General features: G+C 37.9%; 1 protein-coding gene across 5 annotated transcripts in view; it reads left to right on the forward strand.

The window, feature by feature from the left end:
- The window catches only part of PDE4D (phosphodiesterase 4D), a 1,473,810-nt gene that overhangs the window by 1,098,593 nt on the left and 353,181 nt on the right, over nucleotides 1-22,036 (forward strand). Inside the window, exon 1 of one of the 5 annotated variants that reach the window (XM_047755949.1) lies at nucleotides 16,716-17,048. The exons of the other annotated variants lie outside the window; for them this stretch is intronic. Within the exon in view, the coding sequence (XP_047611905.1) occupies nucleotides 16,759-17,048 (290 nt within the window). The 5' untranslated portion in view covers nucleotides 16,716-16,758. Of the gene's footprint in view, nucleotides 1-16,715; nucleotides 17,049-22,036 lie in introns of those variants that run through there. 5 annotated transcript variants of the gene reach the window in all.

A 22,036-nucleotide genomic window follows, 5' to 3' on the forward strand; every position in this document is an offset into this window, starting at 1 on the left:
TGAATTATTTACTAAAAATTTTAGCTTTATCTTTTTTATTTTATAAAAAGATACCTAGTCATAGCATGGTGACTATAGTTAATAATACTGGGAAAAAAAAGTGTCTGAAAGGAAGACTATAGCATGAGTAAAGGCACAAAGGTTGAGCTGTACAGAAACTTTCCCTAATTCACTATGGATTTTGTAAGTTTCCATGGATTTTTTAATCCCTAGTACCTAGGTGATAGAGAAGCATGTCCACATGTTTATCCAGCAAATACTTTGGTAAACTGAGTGAAAAGGTGAAATTGAGACTATCCAATGCCATCAAACAACATTTAGGGCTTAATTTTCTCTTAATTCACATCATGTTTAGGTTTTGAATCAAATTGGCTTTTAACCTAAACTGATGGAACCAGTCCTTTGGAATTTTTTCCCAAAGATATGTCAGAGATTCTAAAGTTTAAATGATACTGGTTTACATATATATGTGAATATGCAGTGTTCCCAAGCATATCAAGTTCAAGTAAAGATGTGAACATTCAAGCACTGGTTGTTATCCACTAGGTGGGTGAGGAAATGGATGACTTGGCTTAGCTAAATTAATTACCAAAGGAAATAGAGAACCCTTTAATCCTTTATTGAACAAAGCAGAATTCAGTATTCATTGCCAGAAGGAATTGTAGAATTTAGAGCAAAATAATGCAATTTCCCTGGAGTCTGACTTCTAAGAGGTTTGAAGGATTCATTGAACACACATTTATTTAGCTCCAAGTGTGCTGGGCAGGCCCAGGGAGACATGGCCCCTGGAAGTTCACAGCCAAGTAGAACAGTGGGAACACAGCACTTTTTTTCTTGACAATACATTTTCAGGAAAAGGAAGACTGCAATGCGCATTATGTCCTAGAAAAGAAACAAATTAAAGTGAAGACTCCTTCTTTTTGATACAGACGCTTTTGCCATGTTTATTCCCATGTACCTGCATCTCACCAGCTCACCTGTAGCACATTCCTGTCCAGTCTTGTCTTTTTCTTACTACCTTTGTGAGTAGTTCTCAAATCACACGAAGGAGAATGAATCCAAGGTTTTCACACCTGTAATAGGTTCACTTTCTGTACCAGAGAAAAACCATATACACCTTCTCTTAGCTAACTTAAGTTGGTTAACATTCACATTATGGACACACAGCTTCCTAATTGAACATGAGAAACATGTTGTGATAAGGGTTGCTTAAAGGCCATGTTGCAAAGGTGAATGAGTTCTAGTGATCTGCTGTTCAATATAGTGCCTAGAGTTAACAATGCCATATTGTACACCTAAAACTTTAAGAGAGCAGATCTCATGTTCAGTGTTATCAGTACATACACACACACACACACACACACACAGAAAAACCAAACCCAAGAGATACAAGGAGACTTGGGGAGGTGATGGATATGTTCATTGCCTTGACTCTGGTGATGATTTCATGGTGTGTGTATATGTCCAAGCTCATCAGACTGCATACACTAAATATGTACTGGTCTTTCTATATCAGCCATACCTGAAGAAAGCAGTTTTTTAAAAACTGTGTTAATTATATATGACCATATCTTGGATATTGAAATAAATGAAAATTTGAGGGGGAAGAATTCATGACTCTGTCTCCCTAGCTTTCTGCTCCAATCCTTGTAAAACAGAATCAAGCATAAATTGTCCTTAAATTTCGCTTTCATTGTATTACTCCCACGTTCAGAAACTTTCAATGATTTTTTTTTTTACTTTGAAATGGAACAAAGGTACCACTCCTAACAAAATAGTCACAGTTTTGTAGTCCAGTATAACCTTTCCTCCCTACTTTTTCCTCATAACCACTGTTCATAATAAGCTCCTCTCTTAACTCTTGTGATCCACCATGCAGGGGAACATAGCTTATTTCTCGTGCATTGGTTTCATCATGCCTCTGAAGAACAGCGACTGCTTGTGTAGACTTGTCATAGGACAAAGCCAGTCACACTGTTTAGTGAAGATTTGATGAATAGCTATCAATATTTGTCTCATATGGCTCTCAGATCAGTGAATTCATCTACTTAGCAGATATATATATATTGGCCCCCTACCCCCTAACAGACCCTTTTCTAGTTGCTGGTAAACAGCAGTGAACATAGCAGCATGTCTGTTCGAATGAAACTTCATATGTGTGTGTGTGTGTGTGTGTGTGTGTGTGTGTGGTGGGGGAGCAATAAACAATGTAAAATACACAAATATGTAATAATGCCATGATGATAAATTCTTCGAAGAAATATACGGCAGAGAAAAGAAATAGGGTGACAACAGTGCTATTTTAGATTGCATGGTCAGGATAGGTTGCCCGCTCCATCAAACTGGCATTTGGATCTTAAGAGAGTTAAAGGACCAAACCAATGTCTGAAGCAAGAGCATTTCTGGAAGAGAGAGTTCCTGTGGTGGCGTGGCAGTAATGAACCCATCTAGTATCCATGAAGACAAGGGTTCGATCCCTGGCCTTGCTAAGTGGGTTAAGGCTCTGGCGTTGCTATGAGCTGTGGTGTAGGTCACAGATGCAGCTTGGATCCTGTGTTGCTGTGGGTGTGGCACAGGCTGGCAGCTACAGCTCTAATTTGACCCCAACCAGGGAACTTTCATGTGCTGCCAGTGTGGCCCTAAAAAGACAAAAAAAAAAAAAAAAGAAAAGAAAAAAGCATTTCTGGAAGAGGAAACAGCAAAGTACAAGATCCTGATGTCGAAGTAGGCACATTGTGTTAAAAGACCAGAAGGAAAACCAGTGCTGGTGGAGCCAATAAGCAAGGGAAGAAGAGAAGAAATATTGGTCAGGGAGATGGTAAAGGGCTTCAGTAAAGCTGAGGTGGCAAGTAGTTTGGATTTTATCCCAAGTGAAGTAGAAAACTAGAAGAGGGTGTAGAGCAGAGAAGTGACATACATTTGCAATGGATCCCTGAGTGTTGTGAGAACAGACTTGGAATAAGGGCAGAAGCAAGAAAAGTGGTTAAGAGGCCACTTTAATAGTCTGAGAAAGAGACAGTGGTGACCTAGACCAGGGTGGTGGCAGTGGAAGTGGGGAGAAGTGACCAGATTCTGGTTCCAGTTTGAAAACGGAGCTGACAGTATGGTATGATGGATTTTCACATGGGGTAAGAGGGAAAGAAATGAGTTAAGCATGATTCAAGGGTTTGGGCCTGAAAAAAAAAAAATGTAAAACATGTGTTTTCATTTGCTGAATTGGAAAAAGACAAGAGAAGAGTAGATTTAGTGGTGGGGTGAAGAAGACATGAATCTAAAATCCAGTCACGGCATCTCTGTTTGTGGCAGAGGCTCCGAGCCTCACCCTTCCCTGGACCCACCACAGAGTCCACCTGTGCCTGTGGTGGGCAGATTCTTTGTGCTGTCAGTTTCCCATCTGGGCAGCTGGAGACTTTCTCTATTCAGAGGACTTGTTAGACTGTGTGTGGGCTTCTCAGAGGGCTTGGGACTAAGTACTATTCCCAGGGCTTTGAGGGCCTGTGGCATGCTTACACAGCCCACAGCTCACAGGCTTCAATGGGACAAGTCTGGGGCATGTGTATACAGTCCCTCTGAGGGTCCACTTTGAGCTCCATGGGCTCACAGTGGTCACCTGCTCATTAATACACATTACATTGACTCTTGTCCCTTCCTATCCCACTTTCCCAACCCCTAACTTCCTATGATTATTTCCCTGCTTCTTCCCCCAAAGAAGGTACCCATGCCAAGATGTTGTAGCATCTCCCTAGGAGCAATTCAACCTACAATTACTATAAAACCAAACGACAATGTCCAAGGAGGAGGCAGATAGGCTATTTTGAAAATAGGGAAAATGTCAGGGGTGGAGGTAGAGCTGGGAGGTGTTGGTCTTTGACAAGCCTATGAGATCTAAATATGGGTTATTTCCTATTCACATTTGTTCCTTCTCTGCCTCACCTTCTTTTTTCCATGTGAACACAATGCTGCACATCAATGAACAGTCTGAGCTTTTGGCGGAGGCCACAGTAGAATTTCTAGAGAGTGGTAGCCCAAGCAGTGATGACAGTTTCATAAGAAAGAAGGGATCTTGGGAATGTGTCTTGAATCTGCATGTGCCTAGCAAGCACATTGTTTTTCCTTTCCTTCTGTATTTTTAGGAGTTGTTTGGGAGAAACTGGAAATTAGGGAAGGCCACCCCAAGCCATCTTTTCATGTTATCATTACTTTTCAATAATAGTTTATAGTCAGCCATACTTTCTCACTTGCCTGACTCAGATGCATATTTTGTATGATGGTTTGAGGAGGAATGTGACTTAAGATGATTGAGATCCTCATTTAACTAGGTCAGACAGCCAGCCACAGGCAAAGGGACAACTGTACTCACTTCCAGTCAGTTGTTCAATGAATGTGAAAACAAGTTGTTTTCTCTCATTTTGAATAAGGGTGCCAGATAAAACGCAACTTCTCTTGCGTACATTGTATCACATTCTAGAGTAATTTCATTTTCACCTTTGCAGGAAGTATCCAGGATTTAATATTTCCTGCGGAGCAGTTATCCGGATCATTGTAAATAGTGGAATAATTTACACGAATAAGGTCTTTATTCTAATTACAGAGCTAATTCAAGCACATAAAAATGTCGCTAAGTCTCACGTGACTAAAATGGTAATATTTTTATCAGTCACTATCATGTAAAGTTTTAGGTGGCTTATACATTTCCAAATGACCCTCATACTCATACTGGCATTTTATAATAAGTGGTTCTATATTTTTAAGATGAAGATATAGCAATTAATTTTAATACAGTCTCTAATTTTCAATATTCAAATTTCCTTTTGTCAAATGGAGAAACAGTATTGATCAGAGCAAGAGAGCACAGGTGGCAAACACGGATGCTGATTTCCCGTATCGGGGAAGTCCTTTTTAAAACATTACCATTAAGAAGCACAAGCACGTGGAATATTTATGTACACATTTAATAATAGAGAAATAGGATATCAAGGCGGGGAATTGCCCACACCCACATATGCATCCTCCATAAGGTTTGAAAGTCAGTCCTCAGATGACGAAAGCTAAGCAAAGCCCTGTAGGTCTAGTTGAAGCTCTTGGCTCTTTGGGTGAAGGGACTGTGCTGAAATCTTCTCTTCACAAGGGGGAGCTCTGCATTCATCTAGCTCTTTTCAAAGAATTTCCTTGCAGATGGGCATGAAGTCACCTTCTCAAAGAGCTTGGTCTCTTTCTCTTTTTGCTTTTTCTCTAACCATGGCTTTCCTACCTCCAGGAAGCAGACTGCTCTGTGTTTTCCAGTTAAATGTCTGCAGATTACATCCCACTGCTTCTAATTTGATTTCAAATTATACCATCCTAGGTGTTAAATATGTATATGCTTCTGGCTTCCCTGCAGTTCTCTTTCTGACCCTTTAACATCTCAGCAATGTGTAAACTATGAGACATGTTTAATTTAACATGAATTCAGACTTTTTATTCATGACCTTCGGTTGTAATTTAATCAAACTGAAAACTTAACACTTCTGGTGGGAGAAAGGAAATTTGACCATTCAAGTTTTTAGGAACACATATTTAGTTTTATCTAATTATAAAAGTAATATAAAAATTTGAATATTATATAGAAAAGAATGTTTAAAAAGGTCTGTGATCCTAATACCCAGAAATAACACTGTCAGTATTTTGGTGTGTATTTTTAAATTGGTTTTAACTGATAAATGCTTTTCAGGAGTACCTAGATTCTATTTAGTATTAGTAATTTATAATGCACCTCTATCTTGTCATGTAATTATTTCTTTTTTGTCATGGGACTAGTTAAGATCTAGTCTCTTATCAAGTTTGGTGTTTCTAATACAATATTTTTATCTATAGTCACTATACTGTGAATCAGATCTCCAGGATTTATTTAGCTACTAGTTACAAATTTGTACCCTTAAACATCTTTCCTGTTTCCCCACCCCCACCTCCTGATAACCCCCACGTTACTCTCTATTTTCACCAGCTCAACTTTTTTAGATTCCACATATAATGACATCATATAGTATTTGTCTTCTCTGTCTGATTTATTTTACTTTAATGGGATGTGCTCAAGGCCTACCCATGTTGTTGCAAATGGCAAGATTTCCTTCTTTGTCGTGGCTAAATAGTATTCCATTGTGTGTGTATCTATATTATATCTGTGTGTGTATATATATACACATACATACATACATATATGTACTTTATAATGCACTTTTAAACAAAGTATTAACAGTGATATTAATACTAACATTAGTATTAGCAGTGATATTAATATTAACATTAATTAGTATTAACAGTGATATCTTCTTGAAAATACCGCTATATGCTTTTTTGTCTGTATTTGCTTTTTTCCCTGAACTGCTGGGATGGTAATAGTAACATTGCAAATACACATCCTTAAGTGTACCTGAAGAGCTGTTCCTCTGGATCCGAGATGTTCCACAGTCCTCGGAGTCCTCGGAGCACCCGAGAGCCAAGGCCTCTGCCATGACTGTGCAGTACTCATTCCTCCTTGATTGGATTCTTTTCAAGTATCCAACTCCAAACATGTGCTAAGAGTGTTTAGTAATTATTTGTATGAGTTCTTTGGTTTCATGGAGACTAAAATTAGGTTTCTTCTGTCACTCTTGTGATGTCATTTGACCTTGACCTGCATCTCAGATTGCTGAGAAGGGAGCAAAGCTTTTTCTATATGCACATCAGAAATAGTAGGTGAAAAATATTCATTGATATTAAAATTTTCTCTCTCTCTCTCTTTTTTTTTAACAAAATAGAGTCTCTTATCCATAACAAAATAGGCTTAACATCTATATAATATTCATTTAAAAATATAAGATGTAGTTCCTGCTGCGGTGTGGTGGGTTAAGAATCTGACTGCAGTGGCTCAGCTCGATGCAGAGGCACAGGTTTGATCCCCAGTGCAGTGCAAGGAGTAAAAGGATCCAGTATTGCTGCAGGTATGGCATATGTTGCATTTGTGGTGTGGGTTGTAGCTGTGGCTCAGATTCAACCCCTGAGGAATGTGGCCTGGGAATTTCCATATGCCACAGGTGCAGCCATGAAATTAAAAAAAAAAATTAAAATTAAAAAAATATAAAATATAACAAAAGGAAACAAAAAATAAAACCCTGAGAAAAACAAAAGTTCCCACTTACTGAAACAACTCCCATTATCATTCAGTGGCAGCAAACCCGACTAGTATCCATGAGGACATGAGGACACGGGTTTGGTCCCTGGCCTTGCTCGGTGCTTTAAGGATCCAGTGTTGCTGTGAGCTATGGTGTAGGTCGCAACCGTGGCTTAGATCTCCCATTGCTGTGGCTGTGCCTTAGGCTATGATTCAACCTCTAGCCCAGAAACTTCCATATGCTGCAGGTGCAACCCTGAAAAGAAAAAACAACAACAACAAAAGAAACAAAAAGCTCCTGATTCATAGATTTTATAGACTATTTTGTACAATATCAGTAACTATATAATATTCCCAATCATCCCATTCCTAATCATCTGACTGAACTCATAGTTTACTAATTACCTTGTATAAGACAATTCAGAAAACATATTACCTAGGACTAAAGTGGAATAAAACCTCATGATTCATAGCTTTTATCATTTAAAACATATTGCTTTTGATAATTCATACTCTTTAGCAGATATTTAACATTAACTTTGGTTTTTTGGTGGAGGTTTTTTGTCTTTTTTTTTTATAGGGCCACACCCACAGCATATGGAAGTTCCCAGGCTAGGGGTCAAATGGGAGCCACAATTGCCAGCCTGCACCACAGCCCCAGCAACTCGGGATTGGAGCTGGGTCTGCGACCTACACTGCTCATGGCAATGCCAGATCCTTAACCCACTGAGAGATCAAATCAGGAATCAAACCAGGGTCCTTATGGGTGCTAGTCAGATTCATTACCACTGAGCCACAACGAGAACTCCTAAGATTAACTTTGTAATCATTAATTTACTTTTGTTAATCAGATTTAGGAATTCAAATGTGTTATGGTATTGGACTTCCTGTGTGGCTAACAACAAATGTATTATGGTATTTATGTTACATAGAAAAAACACATTGTCTTTGACTATACAAAGTCCACCTTTTAAGTAGACTCAGTATGAAAGGGTAGAACCATGTAGGTTCAACATAATGTACAAGCCATATGTAGCATTCAGGTGAATCTCATTTTAACAATGCAGTTCTCATTGCTTATGTCCAATGTTATAACCCCCTGTTATGAAGTAAGCTCTTAACTGTTACGGCTACACAGGTGTACACTATAAAATTCTTCCAACTTTTCTGAAATTTTGAAAATTTTCATAATACTATTTTGGAAAATAATCTCTTTTTGATAAGGCAAGAACCATAGTCTACATTTTTTTTCTGAAACAAATTTTAAATGCCTCATCAAGTTTGTGTTTTTGACATTATCGACTCAGCTCATTCTGGAATATTTTTGGGCTGATTGCCCTATTTATAGCATTCTTTTTTCCCCTTTATTTGTAAAAGACAAATACCAAGGGACAGTTAGTCTGCTTTAATGTTGTGAGCAATCTTGATACATTTTATTGAGAAATTGCTAACCAGCTGAGGTTACAGAGATGTTCTTAGGAGATGAGACATTTTCCCAGTCACAGGACTCCATAAAGAGGGACCATTTTTCTTTTGTATCCATAGCTACTTCTTTTGTATGACTTAGACCCACATCCAGAGCTAGGCGTAAAGTAAGAGCTTCTTTGTAAGTGTCTCTCTCCTGCCTGCCTCCCAGTTTGACATAATATTAAGACTAGACTGTCAGAGGAGAGGTGTTTTCCATGGGCTGGGTGCTTTTAGTGAAAGATATTTTACCAAAAATATCTTACTTGACTTGTTTTTAATGTCATTCGTCTCAAAACTCATCTTCTCATTAATTATATATGTTTTTCCATAAATATCACCCAAACAATGAAATAACAACTGTCTCCTCTCAGATTTGCTTCTACATTTTCAAAATAATAAGTTTAATTGAGGAACTCCCTTTTTTAGAAATGGCTTATTTTCTAAAATTTAGAAGTAAGCCAGGGGTTTACTCAAGGTCTCTTTATTTACCACTTAAACAGAGTTGGGAAAGTCACTTAACTCCACTGAACCAATAGAAGTAAAATTAGAGGTGGAAGCAAGAGCCGGAACTTGCCCTCTTGCCTTATCAATAGCCTGATTGTATGTAAAAATCCTGTTATAAAGTTCTTGGGTGGTTTTGAGGGACAGGTAGAAAGTGGTACCATAAATTGCATGCATCCTGTTACAGAACAAACACAAATAAGGTCTGTTTTCTTTCACCCAGATTTCTATTTTAGCTCCTAGTGAATTACTGCCATTGGTTGGATGGACTGAAAAGTATTTATATGTCTCTTCTATTTAAAATACACAGAGGGAAACATGTAAAGCAATACCCAGTGGTACAAACACTGACATATTATCACTTTTCTCTCAAGCCTTATTAAATACTGACAGGCCTCCTCTCTCTCTGCCTGTCTGTCTGGTTATCATAGTTGAGCCCACTCAGCCCCTACCTACAGCCTCAGCCCCACCTCAGACCCAAAGACCAGTCTTGTCCATGGAACTGAGAATTTAAAGAGTTTAGGTAAACTAACAGAGACAAGATTTGACGTAGGCAACACTGAGTTGGACTCATATCTCTGTCATATATTAACTTTGTGATGTCGGCCAAGTGACTTAACCTCTCTGAACCTCAGATTTGTCATCGATAAAATGGTGACAGCAAGTTGGTTAGACTAACTCAGATTATATAACTATTGTACCTGTTATCTCTTCCTTCTGTGATAATCCAAAACTTCCTCCAGGATTTAACTCTCCAAAGAAAGGGGCCTGCCCTCATTCATTCCTTAGCTCACTTATCGTCTAGGGATAAACTGGTTAGCTGCATAGGTTTTACAATCGGAAGGACCTCAATTTTAACCTCAGATCTGCCCCTCATTGGCTATGTGATCGTAGGAGCAAATTCCTTTTTTTTAAGCCTCCATTTCCTTAGCTGGAAAACAGAATAAAACTACGATAAGCTCATGGCTTTATTATTGTGAGGATAATGTAACTCATGTGAAGCAATTATTACACAATAAATATCAAGTAAGTGGTAGATATTATCATGTAAAATAGGGGGTGAGAAAAGTACCCTGACCCTCTGATGATGTTTGCTTCACAGAACCAGTCAGTGCATGGGGAATGTCAGGGTGAGGAAGGGGGTCTGGGGGTGGCGGGTCAGCGTTAAGTGTCCAGGAATGGGAAAGGTTGTGAATATTGACTCCAATAAATAGATATCCACATTTAGTGAGATATTGAACACTGTCATGGAAAAAAATTCACAGTGCCAAAGTTGAAAGCATGAGATTGTTGTTATTTAGAGATTCATGGTATTTGGGGTCTTTTTTTCCTTTCTCCTGAGGGAGCAATTATGTGTCTCAGCCTGGTCATTCCATCACTGCTTTCCTTGTTTTTTAACATAGTTTTAAAAAACTGAAAGAGGCCATTTCTGCCCTTATATGGTGCATAGTCAACAAGGAGAACAGCATGAGTTGGAATCAGGGCTGCAAATGCTTTTCCAGTTAAACAACCTGTCTTCAGGATCCCATAAGTTTTCACAAAATAAATGGTAATGTTTCTATATTTAGGTGAAGCCCAGGATTATGAACAATTGAGAAAAATTCCATTATCTAACTTTAGGAGAATCCTGTGCCACTTAATTTTTTTTGCAGTTCTTATAAACAGAACCAGTAGAAGGTTTTTGATCTGCAAATAAAACATTAAGTTTTTGCTATAGGATTAACCTTTAAATATAATAGCTTGATAGTCTATCCTTACACATTTAGAATAAAAAGATTTCAAATAGGAAAAAGAAAAAGAAACCTTTAAAACTGAAGATTGATACGCTTCTGAAACTGGTTAAAGGGTATGCTTACTTACCATGCTCACACAGTGACCATTTTAGAGAACAATTCTTAACTGGAAATGTTTCTAACAGTATGGAAAATAGTTGTCCTAGTTCCCCTAAAAGCTTACCAATATTAATAGCATTACCTAAAATTTGGGGTGGCATTTTCCCAATGCTTTTATATAAATTACCCTATTCATTCCTCTCAGAAACTCTTTGCAGTGGTTCTCATTTGGATAAGATGCCGAACTTAGCAAGGTCAGGCAACAGTGCTCAAGGTCATATAGCAAGTTCATTGTGTTACTGTGGCTCTTTTTCCCCTACTAGGACTTCCCCGAAATACTTGCTCAATGATATTTCATTAAAAAAGAAGAAAATCTGGTGACAGGCCTGTATTCATTTGGAACTAACAGTGACAGTGGTTATTCTGGTTTTGTTATTTTTATTTTATTTTAATTGATTGCTACAGTTGTTGCTTTGTCAGAGGGGGCCTCTAAGGAGAGAGAAAATAGCTAAATCCCACCTAAATTACACTTGGTAAACTCAGTTGCTCCTATTTAGGAACTTAAAAGAATATAATGCATCTTATTTTTAAGAAGTCTTGAGATGATTGATTTACTTGTTCATTAAAGAGAATTATTATGGCTTATTTATTTTGCTAGGCCCTGGAGAGGCAGTGGGAAAGCAGACACCATTTATGTTCTCATGGTATTTAGGTCTGTCAAGGAAGCCAGGCATTGAAAAAGTAATTACAAATGTGCAGACAGTGACAAAGAGGAAGTGCAGAGGGCTGTGGATGCATCCCTTGGCCTGGGAAAGCAGAGAAGGCTTCCTGGAGGAAGTAGTTTTCAAGATGAAGCTCTGTATCCACCCCTTCACCAGTCAACAGCTAAGGAGGATGTTTTTCAGTCTGCAATTACGAGTACAATATTAGAAAGAAAAGTGTTCTGGCTTTTAAAATCTTCATACACAAAAAATTAGATAAACATGTACTGACCGTAGAAGACTTTGACACACATTTTAAAATGCCATTTTTAGTTCTTTATGTCAAGTCATTAGCCTATATTAATTTCATTTCCTGTTGACTCCTTAAAAAGTTTCCTGGGACTTTGTCTGTCACTTCCTAGATGCTTGAGAAACATAGAGTGTGTCCCTTCCTTCTCATTTCTTCCTCTCTAATTTCTTTCCCTCAACTTCATTTACTCAAGTGTTTAGAAAGAACTCAGTACCTTATTGGAAAGAAAAGGCTTGACTTAATTATCTTCCAAATTGCCAAAACATTCCTAAAACATGTAGATCGAAACCTTAAGTGTATAGCAAAGCATTTTGATTCACAATCCAGTTTTATTTATATTTTGTTCTTATATTTAATCATACCTCTTGTCATGTATTTTATTCTATATCTTAATAATTTTAGCTCTTTAATTACATTTTCTTTTTTGTGTTTTCTTAAACATATATGAATAGAGCATGCATTTGAAGTAGCTTAAAACACAAAATATGTTTTCTTAATGCTCTTAAGACTATGGGGTATCATGAATTCTGTTATTACTCTATGGGGTTACAGTTTATAAAAAATATTTGCCCTCAGAACAGTTTCAGAACATGGGATAATTGACCACTAAATTAAGTAAACACATATATGATTTAGAATGACTATCTGAATGCTTTCAAAGATAGCAATTCAAAGAAAATGTTAGCATTATTTTGCATTTCCATTTGGAGTAATAATTGATAGTCGATTATGATACTGTATTAATGTAATGAAGGCCTTGTTTAAACCACAAGTATTTATAGTGAATGAGTAAGTTTTCAGAAGCACACAGTCTGGTTATTAAATTTCTTTTCAGCACACTCTTTTGCAACAGATCACCCTGAAAATGGAATTGTAATGAAACTATTAATGGAAACTATTGTTATTAGATAGCATGAAAATGAAATGATAAATGAAATGAAGTTGTTAACTTCTGCTGCCTTTGAGTTTGCAATCAGCAACTATTTCAAAATATGGCATTATCCTGAACCCATATTATCTCTGGCTGCTCTGGTTTCCTGAGGCAATGTATTTCAACACTATGCAACCCCACTAATGTAACTCTTGGTTTCTCTGAAGTTTAGCTCAAACCTTCCCCTTTCACCTGTCAGTACTTGGTGTGTAAATAAATGCTTATGTGGCTTATGTTTAAACTTTCCTACTTTTAAATTTGGGATTTTCAGATTTGATTCACAATTGTGATCTCCTGCAAAGGAAATTCTGAATTTCTATGTAGGACAACAAACTCCAAACTTGCTATTTTAACATCTGGAATCTTAGAACCAAAATCCCAAAATGTTTGAGATGCAGAGATGCCTTATTTAGAGCTGTTCAGAAGATCTATGCTATTGGCAGATGGCGGGCGTTTTATTGAGATTTTTAGTGAGGTTAGGAATTAAGTGGAAACATTTGGGTGGGAGTTCCCATCGTGGAGCAGTGGTGACAAACCTGACTAGTATCCGTAAGGATGGAGGTTTGATCCCTAGCCTTGCTCAGTGGGTTAAGGATCCGGCAGTTGCCATGAGCTGTGGTGTAGGTTGAAAACGTGGCTTGGATCCCATGTGGCTGTGGTGTAGGCTGGCAGCTGCTGCTGCTATTTGATTCCTAGCCTAGGAACCTCCATATGCAGAGGGCGTCACCCTAAAAGACAAAAACGAAACAAAACAAAACAAAACAAAACAAATTTGGGTGGAGGCAAAGTTTAGATTTCAGAATCTGGTTTTCTCTGACAGGTGAGTTTAGTTTCCAGCTTGCAAACGAAGAGTTTATCTGAGGGATAGGACATTCAATCATGCTTTTCTTAAAACTAATTTTGGAAAATAAATGTTTACCAATATGAAAGAGATTAAAATATTCAAAAGATTTTCTACTTCCTTTTCTACCCTTTGATACATGTGCAGTGAAAGTTATAGACAGCTGCTTGAAACGTAAATGACAGCCAAAGTTCATCTTAGTGGAGTTCCTGCTGTGGCACAGTGGGTTAAGGATCTGACTGCAGTGGCTTGGATTGTTGCAGAGCTCTGGGTTTGAACCCCAGCCTGGATAAAAATACAGTGTTGCTGCAGCTTTGGTGCAGGTTGCAGTTACCGCTCAGATTCAATCCCTAGCCCAGGTACTTCCATATGTTGAGGATGTGGAGAAAAAGAATTGGGAAAAAAGTTCATTTTAGCAAACAGCTTATTTTAAATAAAAATTTTTTTTTCCAATTGTCTAAATTCTCATGTCTCTGAAGTATTAGTCAGACCTTCAAAATAATGTTAATGTTTATACTTGAAATCAAGGCTTAACTTTGCTTATAATTAATCTCAGAAAGAAATAACTTATTTTTGTGACCTTACTGAGACCTGGTAACCTAAGGGGGATTATTCTTAAGTGTAAAGAAGAAATGAGAAGGAGGGTGGTAAGTAATTTAAGGAGAAATAACTTTAACATTGACAGAGACTTCTATGTCTTCATCCAATTTCACATTAGGAAAAAGGACCAAAGTTTCCATTTTTGTGGTCATCATTTCACATTTATAGTTCCATTGTCTTTGTCTTGCTTAACTATTCTCGATGTCTGCTTTCAAGAAGCAGAGGGGGGCAAAAAAGAAATGTTTTGGCAATACCGAAAAATAAATGCAAACATTCCTGGCAGAGTTGACATAGAGCTGAACAACCCTAAAGACAACTTTGCATCTCCTTCAAAGAACATTTCTTTTAGATCTGTAATATTTTCATTCTGCATTATTATTATGCCCTTACATTTTATCAGACAGGTATCAATTAACAGAACCTTCTTTTCAGAATGTAAATTGGTATGGATAAAGACAAGTGTTATCAAAGTGCCTGTTGGTGGTTTTAGCCTACCTGGGAAGATGGGGTCCATCTTGCCATGACAAGTGCAATTGGGATAACAACACAAGCAGTATTTTCTGCTTCCAATGTTGTGTATTTGGACTGCAGCTTTCATTTTTAAAAACTAATGATGCTATTTGACCTACAAACTTTGAAATGCCACCAGATGAAATGAGAGCTTTGTATTGCACGGAAGGTGACAGTAGTGAATCTTAGCCAGTGCTTAGCCTTCTGTTCTCTTGTCTGTCTCTGTGTCCACCCGACTCCCCCGCTTAACACTAATCTGCTCCCCCTTCAAGTTTTCAGGGACATCCCCCCTTCTCACCCAGACTCCCAGTTTTCTTGCATTGTCTAGCTGCAGCCTCATATGAAACCATTCTCCTAAACACCAAGTTATTCAGCTCTGTGTTGACTCTGCCAGGAATGTTTGGATTTCCCAAGAGCTGCCCTGCCTTGGAAATGGAATATAATCATGGAATGAAGTTCTGATAGTGGAGTTTCATAAACCAACACAGGCAGACTGGTGTAGGTATGGGTACCTTCTCTTTCAAAGAATACCAGGAGGGTGACCACTGGTCTTGGTCTTTGAAATGGGAATCCATATTCAGAAGCCAAAAGGTATCATTGGCAAAGCATTAAAATATTGCTAGATGATTCAGAGAGAATGTGTTTATTTTTGAACTCTTGGATCCTGCAAGGTTGCCACCATTCAGTCAGCTGTCACTCACTCTTTCAGCCCATCTGTCAGATAGCAAAGAGTTGAAACCTGTAAAAATGTTTTCAGTTACTCATTCTCAAAGCTGATACAGAGCATGTAGCATTCTCAAGAACCCCTGGTGTGCTGGATGCTGTTAGGAAAAGAAGGGCCAGGTATACTGACTTGAGGTTTGACAGAAACTACAGGAATAATTTGGCCCCCTTGGGTATATGAGACATGAATTGGGCTATTCGGGAGGGGGCGGTCTCAAAATTTAGCAGATGTGGTGAAGTTCACCAGGCTCAGCGGTAGGTCAGTTTTGTCCAGTTCAGAGGGGGTTAAGTCACTGTCAGGCACTCCAGGCCCCTCTAATCTTATCCTGGGGAAGTGGAGTTCTGCCTTGGTTTACAGTTGAGGTCACTGGCGGGGCAGTATTTGGACAGAGACTGATGGAATTATGCCGCCTTGTTAACATTGAATAGCCCTTGGTGAAGAGGACCAGTGACGGCATTGTGGTCCTCTGACCCCCGGAGCACCGTATCTTGAAATGCATGCCTCATGGAGATGTGCTGGACCTGGAAAACAGGCGAATCTCTGCGGCTTCCATCACTTATGTAATCTAAAAGAAGGTTGTTTCACGGGACTTATCAGAGAGTTAAGAAATGTTTCTGGGGAGTAGAAAATGGGCAAGAAAATTGATCTCTGTTGTCCAAGTCATGCACTATAACTCACCCTCCAAGGTGACGCGGTATCTCCTTGAGGGGAGAGCTGCCAAAACCATTGAAAGTGATCTGCCTGTTTTCCTCACACACTGACTTGCAGGGAGGCGCTAGTATTTCCAGACCGTTAAATCCTTGTGCAAGGTTTGCTAATAATGATGTTCATCCCTGTGGCTAAGAGAAGATGATGTAAAAAAAATAGTATTTGGCAGCTAGGTGTGTGAGATGTAGTAAATCTCTGTTGGATTTTCCCCATCATGGGCATATATTTACTTTTTACTTTTTTTTTCTTTTTCTTAAACAGAGGACCACTGTTTACTTTTTTTTTTTAACTTGATGCTTGATATAAAGGTTCACCGACTTCAGGCGTACCTTTCACAGTGTGTGTGTGTGTGTGTGTGTGTGTCTGTGTGTATTGCTTTCCAGGAGTGGCATGTGCTGTTTAATCAGGGCTGTATTTAAAAACACATTTGCCAGGGAGAGTTTCTCATGTTCTTGATGAGATAAGGTCAGAGTGAAGCAAGCTCTGTAGCAAAGGGCAAGTGTCATGCAGCAAGAAGTCCCAGCCATCCTTCCAGCCCTGCCTCGGTCACCCGCCACCTCCCTGGCAGCACAGAGCAGCGTACGGAGGGAATGCCCTCTCTCAGCCACAAGTGCCTCCTGCTCCATGTGGAGCCTTCCAGCCCCAGGTCCCTGCACCCACTCTGACTTGCTGCTGTCTCCGGCCTCCCTAGCACCTTCCTTACAAATGGCTTTTGTTTGGGATCCTTGGGGAGCCGTCGTGCCAGGACCCTCAGCAAGAGTCAAATCAAGATTGCGTTTCTCAAAGTCCTACAGGTATTGCTCTTTCCTGTTTATGTCTAGGAAGACGTTTTGTCAGCAGCCTCTGTAGCTGGAGGCCCCCTGCAAATAAGCCTTTGCCAGCTGGGCTGAGGGATGTAACTTCTGTTTATTATCCTGTGTTAATTTTGAAGTCTGCAGAATAGGAGCTAAGATGCAAACTTTAACCTTAGTCGGTGGGATTTGGGAACCTGCAGAAGTAGGAGGAATTTGACCAACTCTAAGAGCTGATTTTGAGAGTTAAATGGTGAATTGGAAAAACATTCCTGTGACTGGCATCTGGAAAACAAGTGTGATGGCACGCCTAATGGACTTAATGTAGCCAGAATTGGTCACACTAACTTTCCCTTAACCCTTTAAATGTCAGGAAAGGGTTCTTGTTTGATTCAACATACAGAGAAGCAACAACATACTACTGTGTTGTTTATAAGTGTTTCAGGTCTCATTCACATGCAAAAGTGGAAACTTTCTTTGGTCTAGGTGGAAAGTCAGCCTTGTAAGCTTGCCCACCTAGTTTGATCTAGGCGGAAAGTCAGGAGATTTAGATACCATGAAGCAGAGTAAATATATTATTAATCTGTTATGTCATAGGAAAAATCTCGACCTCATGACCTCAATAAATTGTCAGTGACATCTTAGCATTACATACAAGTTAGCCTATTGTAATCAAATAACTATTTAAAAAAAGGAGACACTGAGAAAAATCTTTGATTTCCTTCTTTGCTTCCGTGTTCTAGATATTTACAAGGAAAGGTTGATTCTTCACACACTTTTAGTTTCTGATTGGTTAGTCTATAGCACTACAAGCTATTGCATCAATAGCAAATGCTAGTCACATTATCTGCAGAATCTCAGGAATAAGATCTTTCTTCTTTAGACCAAATGTAACTTATCTGGGAACTACTAGGCCTATGTAGAAGTATGCATTAAATTTGTATGAAAATATGTCCTGATTTACTTGTATAGAAAACATATAAATGGATAAGCAATGAGATTCTGCTGTATAGCCCTGGGAACTGTATCTAGTCACTTATGATGGAGCATGATAATGTGAGAAAAAAGAATGTATATATGTTTCTATGACTGGGTCACCTTGCTGTATAGTAGAAAATTGGCAGAACACTGTAAACCAGTTATAATGGAAAAAATAAAAATCATTATAAAACAAAACCAAAAGAAAAAAAGAAAACATTCAAAGTTTGGATTAAAATAACTCACAAGAATTATTTATTTGTTTTTAGACAGTATGAAAGATAATGCCCTAGGAATTTTTTAGGGAGCTATAAAATAAGAGAAATCAAATTACAGCCTTCCCTAGTAATGACACATAAGCAAACTTTGACAAGGGATAAATAAAAGTTGGCAGTTAAAAGTGTAAATAGTACTTCGATCTACTTCTACTTCAAAACAAAATAAATACCATTAATTTTTATTAATTATGTTAATTTTTTACATTTAAGGATATGATTCAACATTAGAAATATATGCCTCCTATATGCTCTATGTTCTTACTGAATGAGCTTCTCAAGCTTATTATTTGCATCTGGTGCTTATTACGTGTTAAAATGTATGCTCTCCAAAGACTTATAAGCATTACTGTGCATATTTGCAATAGATGGTGGCTTCTAGCCACTCTTTATCATTAAGATAATGATAACAAGTTTCCAAATATCGTAAATATCTAACTTCTGCTTAGGCTAAAAGCAATAGCATATGGGACTAAATAGTTTGAGAAATCTCAAGAAATGCAGAATTTAAGCTCTCCTGTATGCTTTTCAGATAGATTATGAAACTTGCCTTCTTGGTCTACCAAAGATATTTTTACTTTCCTTGGTCAGTCTGATCCTTTCCAAAATATAACAAGCACTGGAATGTCTAAGGAGGAGTTTCTATGTATTTAAATGCCCAGTGTGCATAGTTCTAACAAGCTTCTTTCATAACAAGTTTAAGAGGGGAGAGTGACATCCCAGATGGCCGTCGTGGACCAGTCTCCTTTGAAACTTGGGAGATTTTGACCTCATTCATTTGCTTTTAATTTGAATATTAATTTCTCATGTAATGCTTTATTTTTTAAATGTACTGTCTTCACTGTTCTGTGGGTCCTGTTTTTTTTTTTATCACTGTATTTTTTATCACTGAATTTGGGACTATAAATTCCTGAGGCCAGGGGCTTCCTTACGTGCAACAAGAATGCCATTAATGCCTATTTGATGAAATATCTTTCTACATTCTCTTAGTTAGTATCACCCTTTTGTTTGAAAAAACAACTTGCTTTGTTTGAAAAATCAACAGGCTCAGAGTCTGGTGGAAGTTTGAGACAGAAGTTGAGGACAGAAGTGGAATATTCTGATTTCACATTTTCACAGGTCTCTCAGTGCTCAAAAGGAGAGTATCCATTCAGCCACAACAATATCTTGACAATAATGAAAAAAGATGCTTTTAACAGACCACACAACCACAAATGCATCATGAGTCAAAGGGCTTATGTATGTGTGTACGCGCGCACGCACGCGCGCGCGCACACAGACACACACACACACTTAAATTCTGGATTTATCTTTTGAATGGCAGAGTTTCATTAGATAGCATTCCTGGAGTTAAAAGTGTTAAGGTATTTGATGAAAACATTTAAAATACCCCACAGTTTTGCAACCCAGCTTTTGTATTTCTTCATGTCTTTTTTATATACAGGACCCTTAAAACATGGAGATAACTTAAGCTTATCTTGACCTTTGAGAGGCTTTAGGTATAATTCCCTGATTGAAGCAACTGAAATGTTAGCCAAAATTTCTTTGTTGAATTTCTCCTTTACAAATTTGTTTGTTTAATACAAATAATTTTATTTTCTGTGAAATCCTCACATGTGTCTAGCATAGTCTTTTTTGTTCTTTGAACACTGAATTGATATTATGATGGTATTGTTGATACACTTAGCTTTAAGCTAGAATATTTTTCTCTGGAATTGTTTTCACTCTCCAGTAGCAGTCAGGATGAAGGAAAGACAAGTGTGTAAAGAGTCTAATTTATTAAAGTTATAGCAAATCATATGTATTTGATGAGCATTGATTGCTGAGAAATACAACCTTGGGCACCTCATACAGAGCTTAAAATAGATTGGAAATGAGTGGTGATGAGTTTTTGGCTTTTGTAAGTAAAATATACTTTTAGAGAAAGTCAAATATGATTAATATATAGCTTATTAAGTTAAATTTGATTTGATGCAAAAACAGGGAAAGAGAGACATAGAGAAAAATATGGTTACTTCATAAGAAGGCTAAATTTTCTCTGTGGACATGGAATGAATGCCAGTCATTTCTTTAGAACCATATCCTCTCATCTCTATTTTAGAGGAGGGAGAGAGTGGGATGACATGCTCGTGTTAGATTTGAGAAAGTAATGTTAAGTGAGTGAACTCATGTTGAAGGTTTGAATATAGTACCTAAAAAGTTGGCATGAAAATTACCTGGGAAGCAAAGAAAGAACAAGGAACTCAGACTTAGCAGTTTGGTGGACTCTGACAACTCTCCAAGGGAACATTAGGACATGCTGGGTTTTTGTTGGGTTTCTTTAATGTTATTGTTTAAAATTATAGTAACATTCAAGGAAACATTAAATTAAAAGTCACTCTTCTAGAGATGGTCATGTCTTCCAACCAGAATAAATCTCAAAACTTTTGCTTTCTGTCTTCTCAAAAAGAGATGTTAAAAGCAACCTTTTACAGGGTAACTATGGGGTGGATGCTATGCAAATAGAAGGGAACAGCATCTCAGGCACATTTAAATGCAGGACAGAGGGTATTTCACTATCATCCCACAGGCCAGAAACAAAGTATGTTGTAGTTTTCTTGCCCCTTGCATTAATACGGTCATGGGAGAGACTACATCATTGAATATTTTCTGAAACAAAAAACCTTAGATAACCTTAAATCATCCTCTGTGCTCTTCTTGAAAAGTTATACTCAAATCTATCAGTTTGTTCTGGGGATTTTATAGTAGCAGATATTTGCAAGGACTATCAGAGAATACAGTCTCTTAGCTACTCTTGGTTACTACCAGAAGCAAAGTAGAGCACATCAGTGGCTATCTAATTAAGCCTCAGAATGCCCAGGAGAAAATGCTGGATAGAGTCCAAGTCTTGGAAAGAGAAATGAGTGCCACCAACAAATCAATAGTCTGGGATGTAACTTTCTAAGTATCACATTAGTACCTCCTATTGTATGGCATTTAAAAAAAAAATTAAAGCTTTTCAGATGTCACAGATATAGTACCTGCACTTCTTGGTGTCTTTTCCATAGCTTCTCACATTCAATTTTTTAGAGTAAGTGAAGAGGATCAGTACAATAACTACCAAGTAGGAGAAGGAAAATTGGAAGTTCAGAGGCTGTACAACACACATGTGGTCAGAAGTCCAGAGTAAGAATAATAAGATCTAGTTTGTTAGTTTGTATTTTTTTCCTAGTATAAATTATTTACTTTTACATTAGTTTTTTTTTTATTAAAGTGTAGTTGATTTACAGTGTTGTGCCAGTTTCTGCTGTATAGCAGAGTGACCCAGTCATACATATATACATTCCCTTTCTTGTATTATCTTCCATCATGGTCTATCCCGAGAGACAGGATATAGTTCCCTGTGCTATACAGTAGGAACTCATTGCTCGTCCATTCTAAATATAATAGTTTGTATCTACTAATCCCCAGACTCCTAGGCCATCCCACTCTATCCCTTCTCTCCCTTGGCAACCACAAGTCTGTTCTCTAGGTGTGTGAGTCTGTTTCTATTTTGTAGACAGGTTATATTTGTGCCATATTTTAGATTCTACATATAAGTGATATCATATGGTATTTGTTGTTCTCTTTCTGACTTACTTCACTCAGTATGAGAATCTCTAGTTCCATCCATGTTGCTGCAAATGGCATTAATCCATTCTTTTTTATGGCTGAGTAGTATTCCAGTGTATATATGTACATTTTCTGAACCCATTCATC

This window comes from Phacochoerus africanus, chromosome 1 (genome assembly GCF_016906955.1).
Source record: "Phacochoerus africanus isolate WHEZ1 chromosome 1, ROS_Pafr_v1, whole genome shotgun sequence".
NCBI classification, from domain to species: Eukaryota; Metazoa; Chordata; class Mammalia; order Artiodactyla; family Suidae; genus Phacochoerus; species Phacochoerus africanus.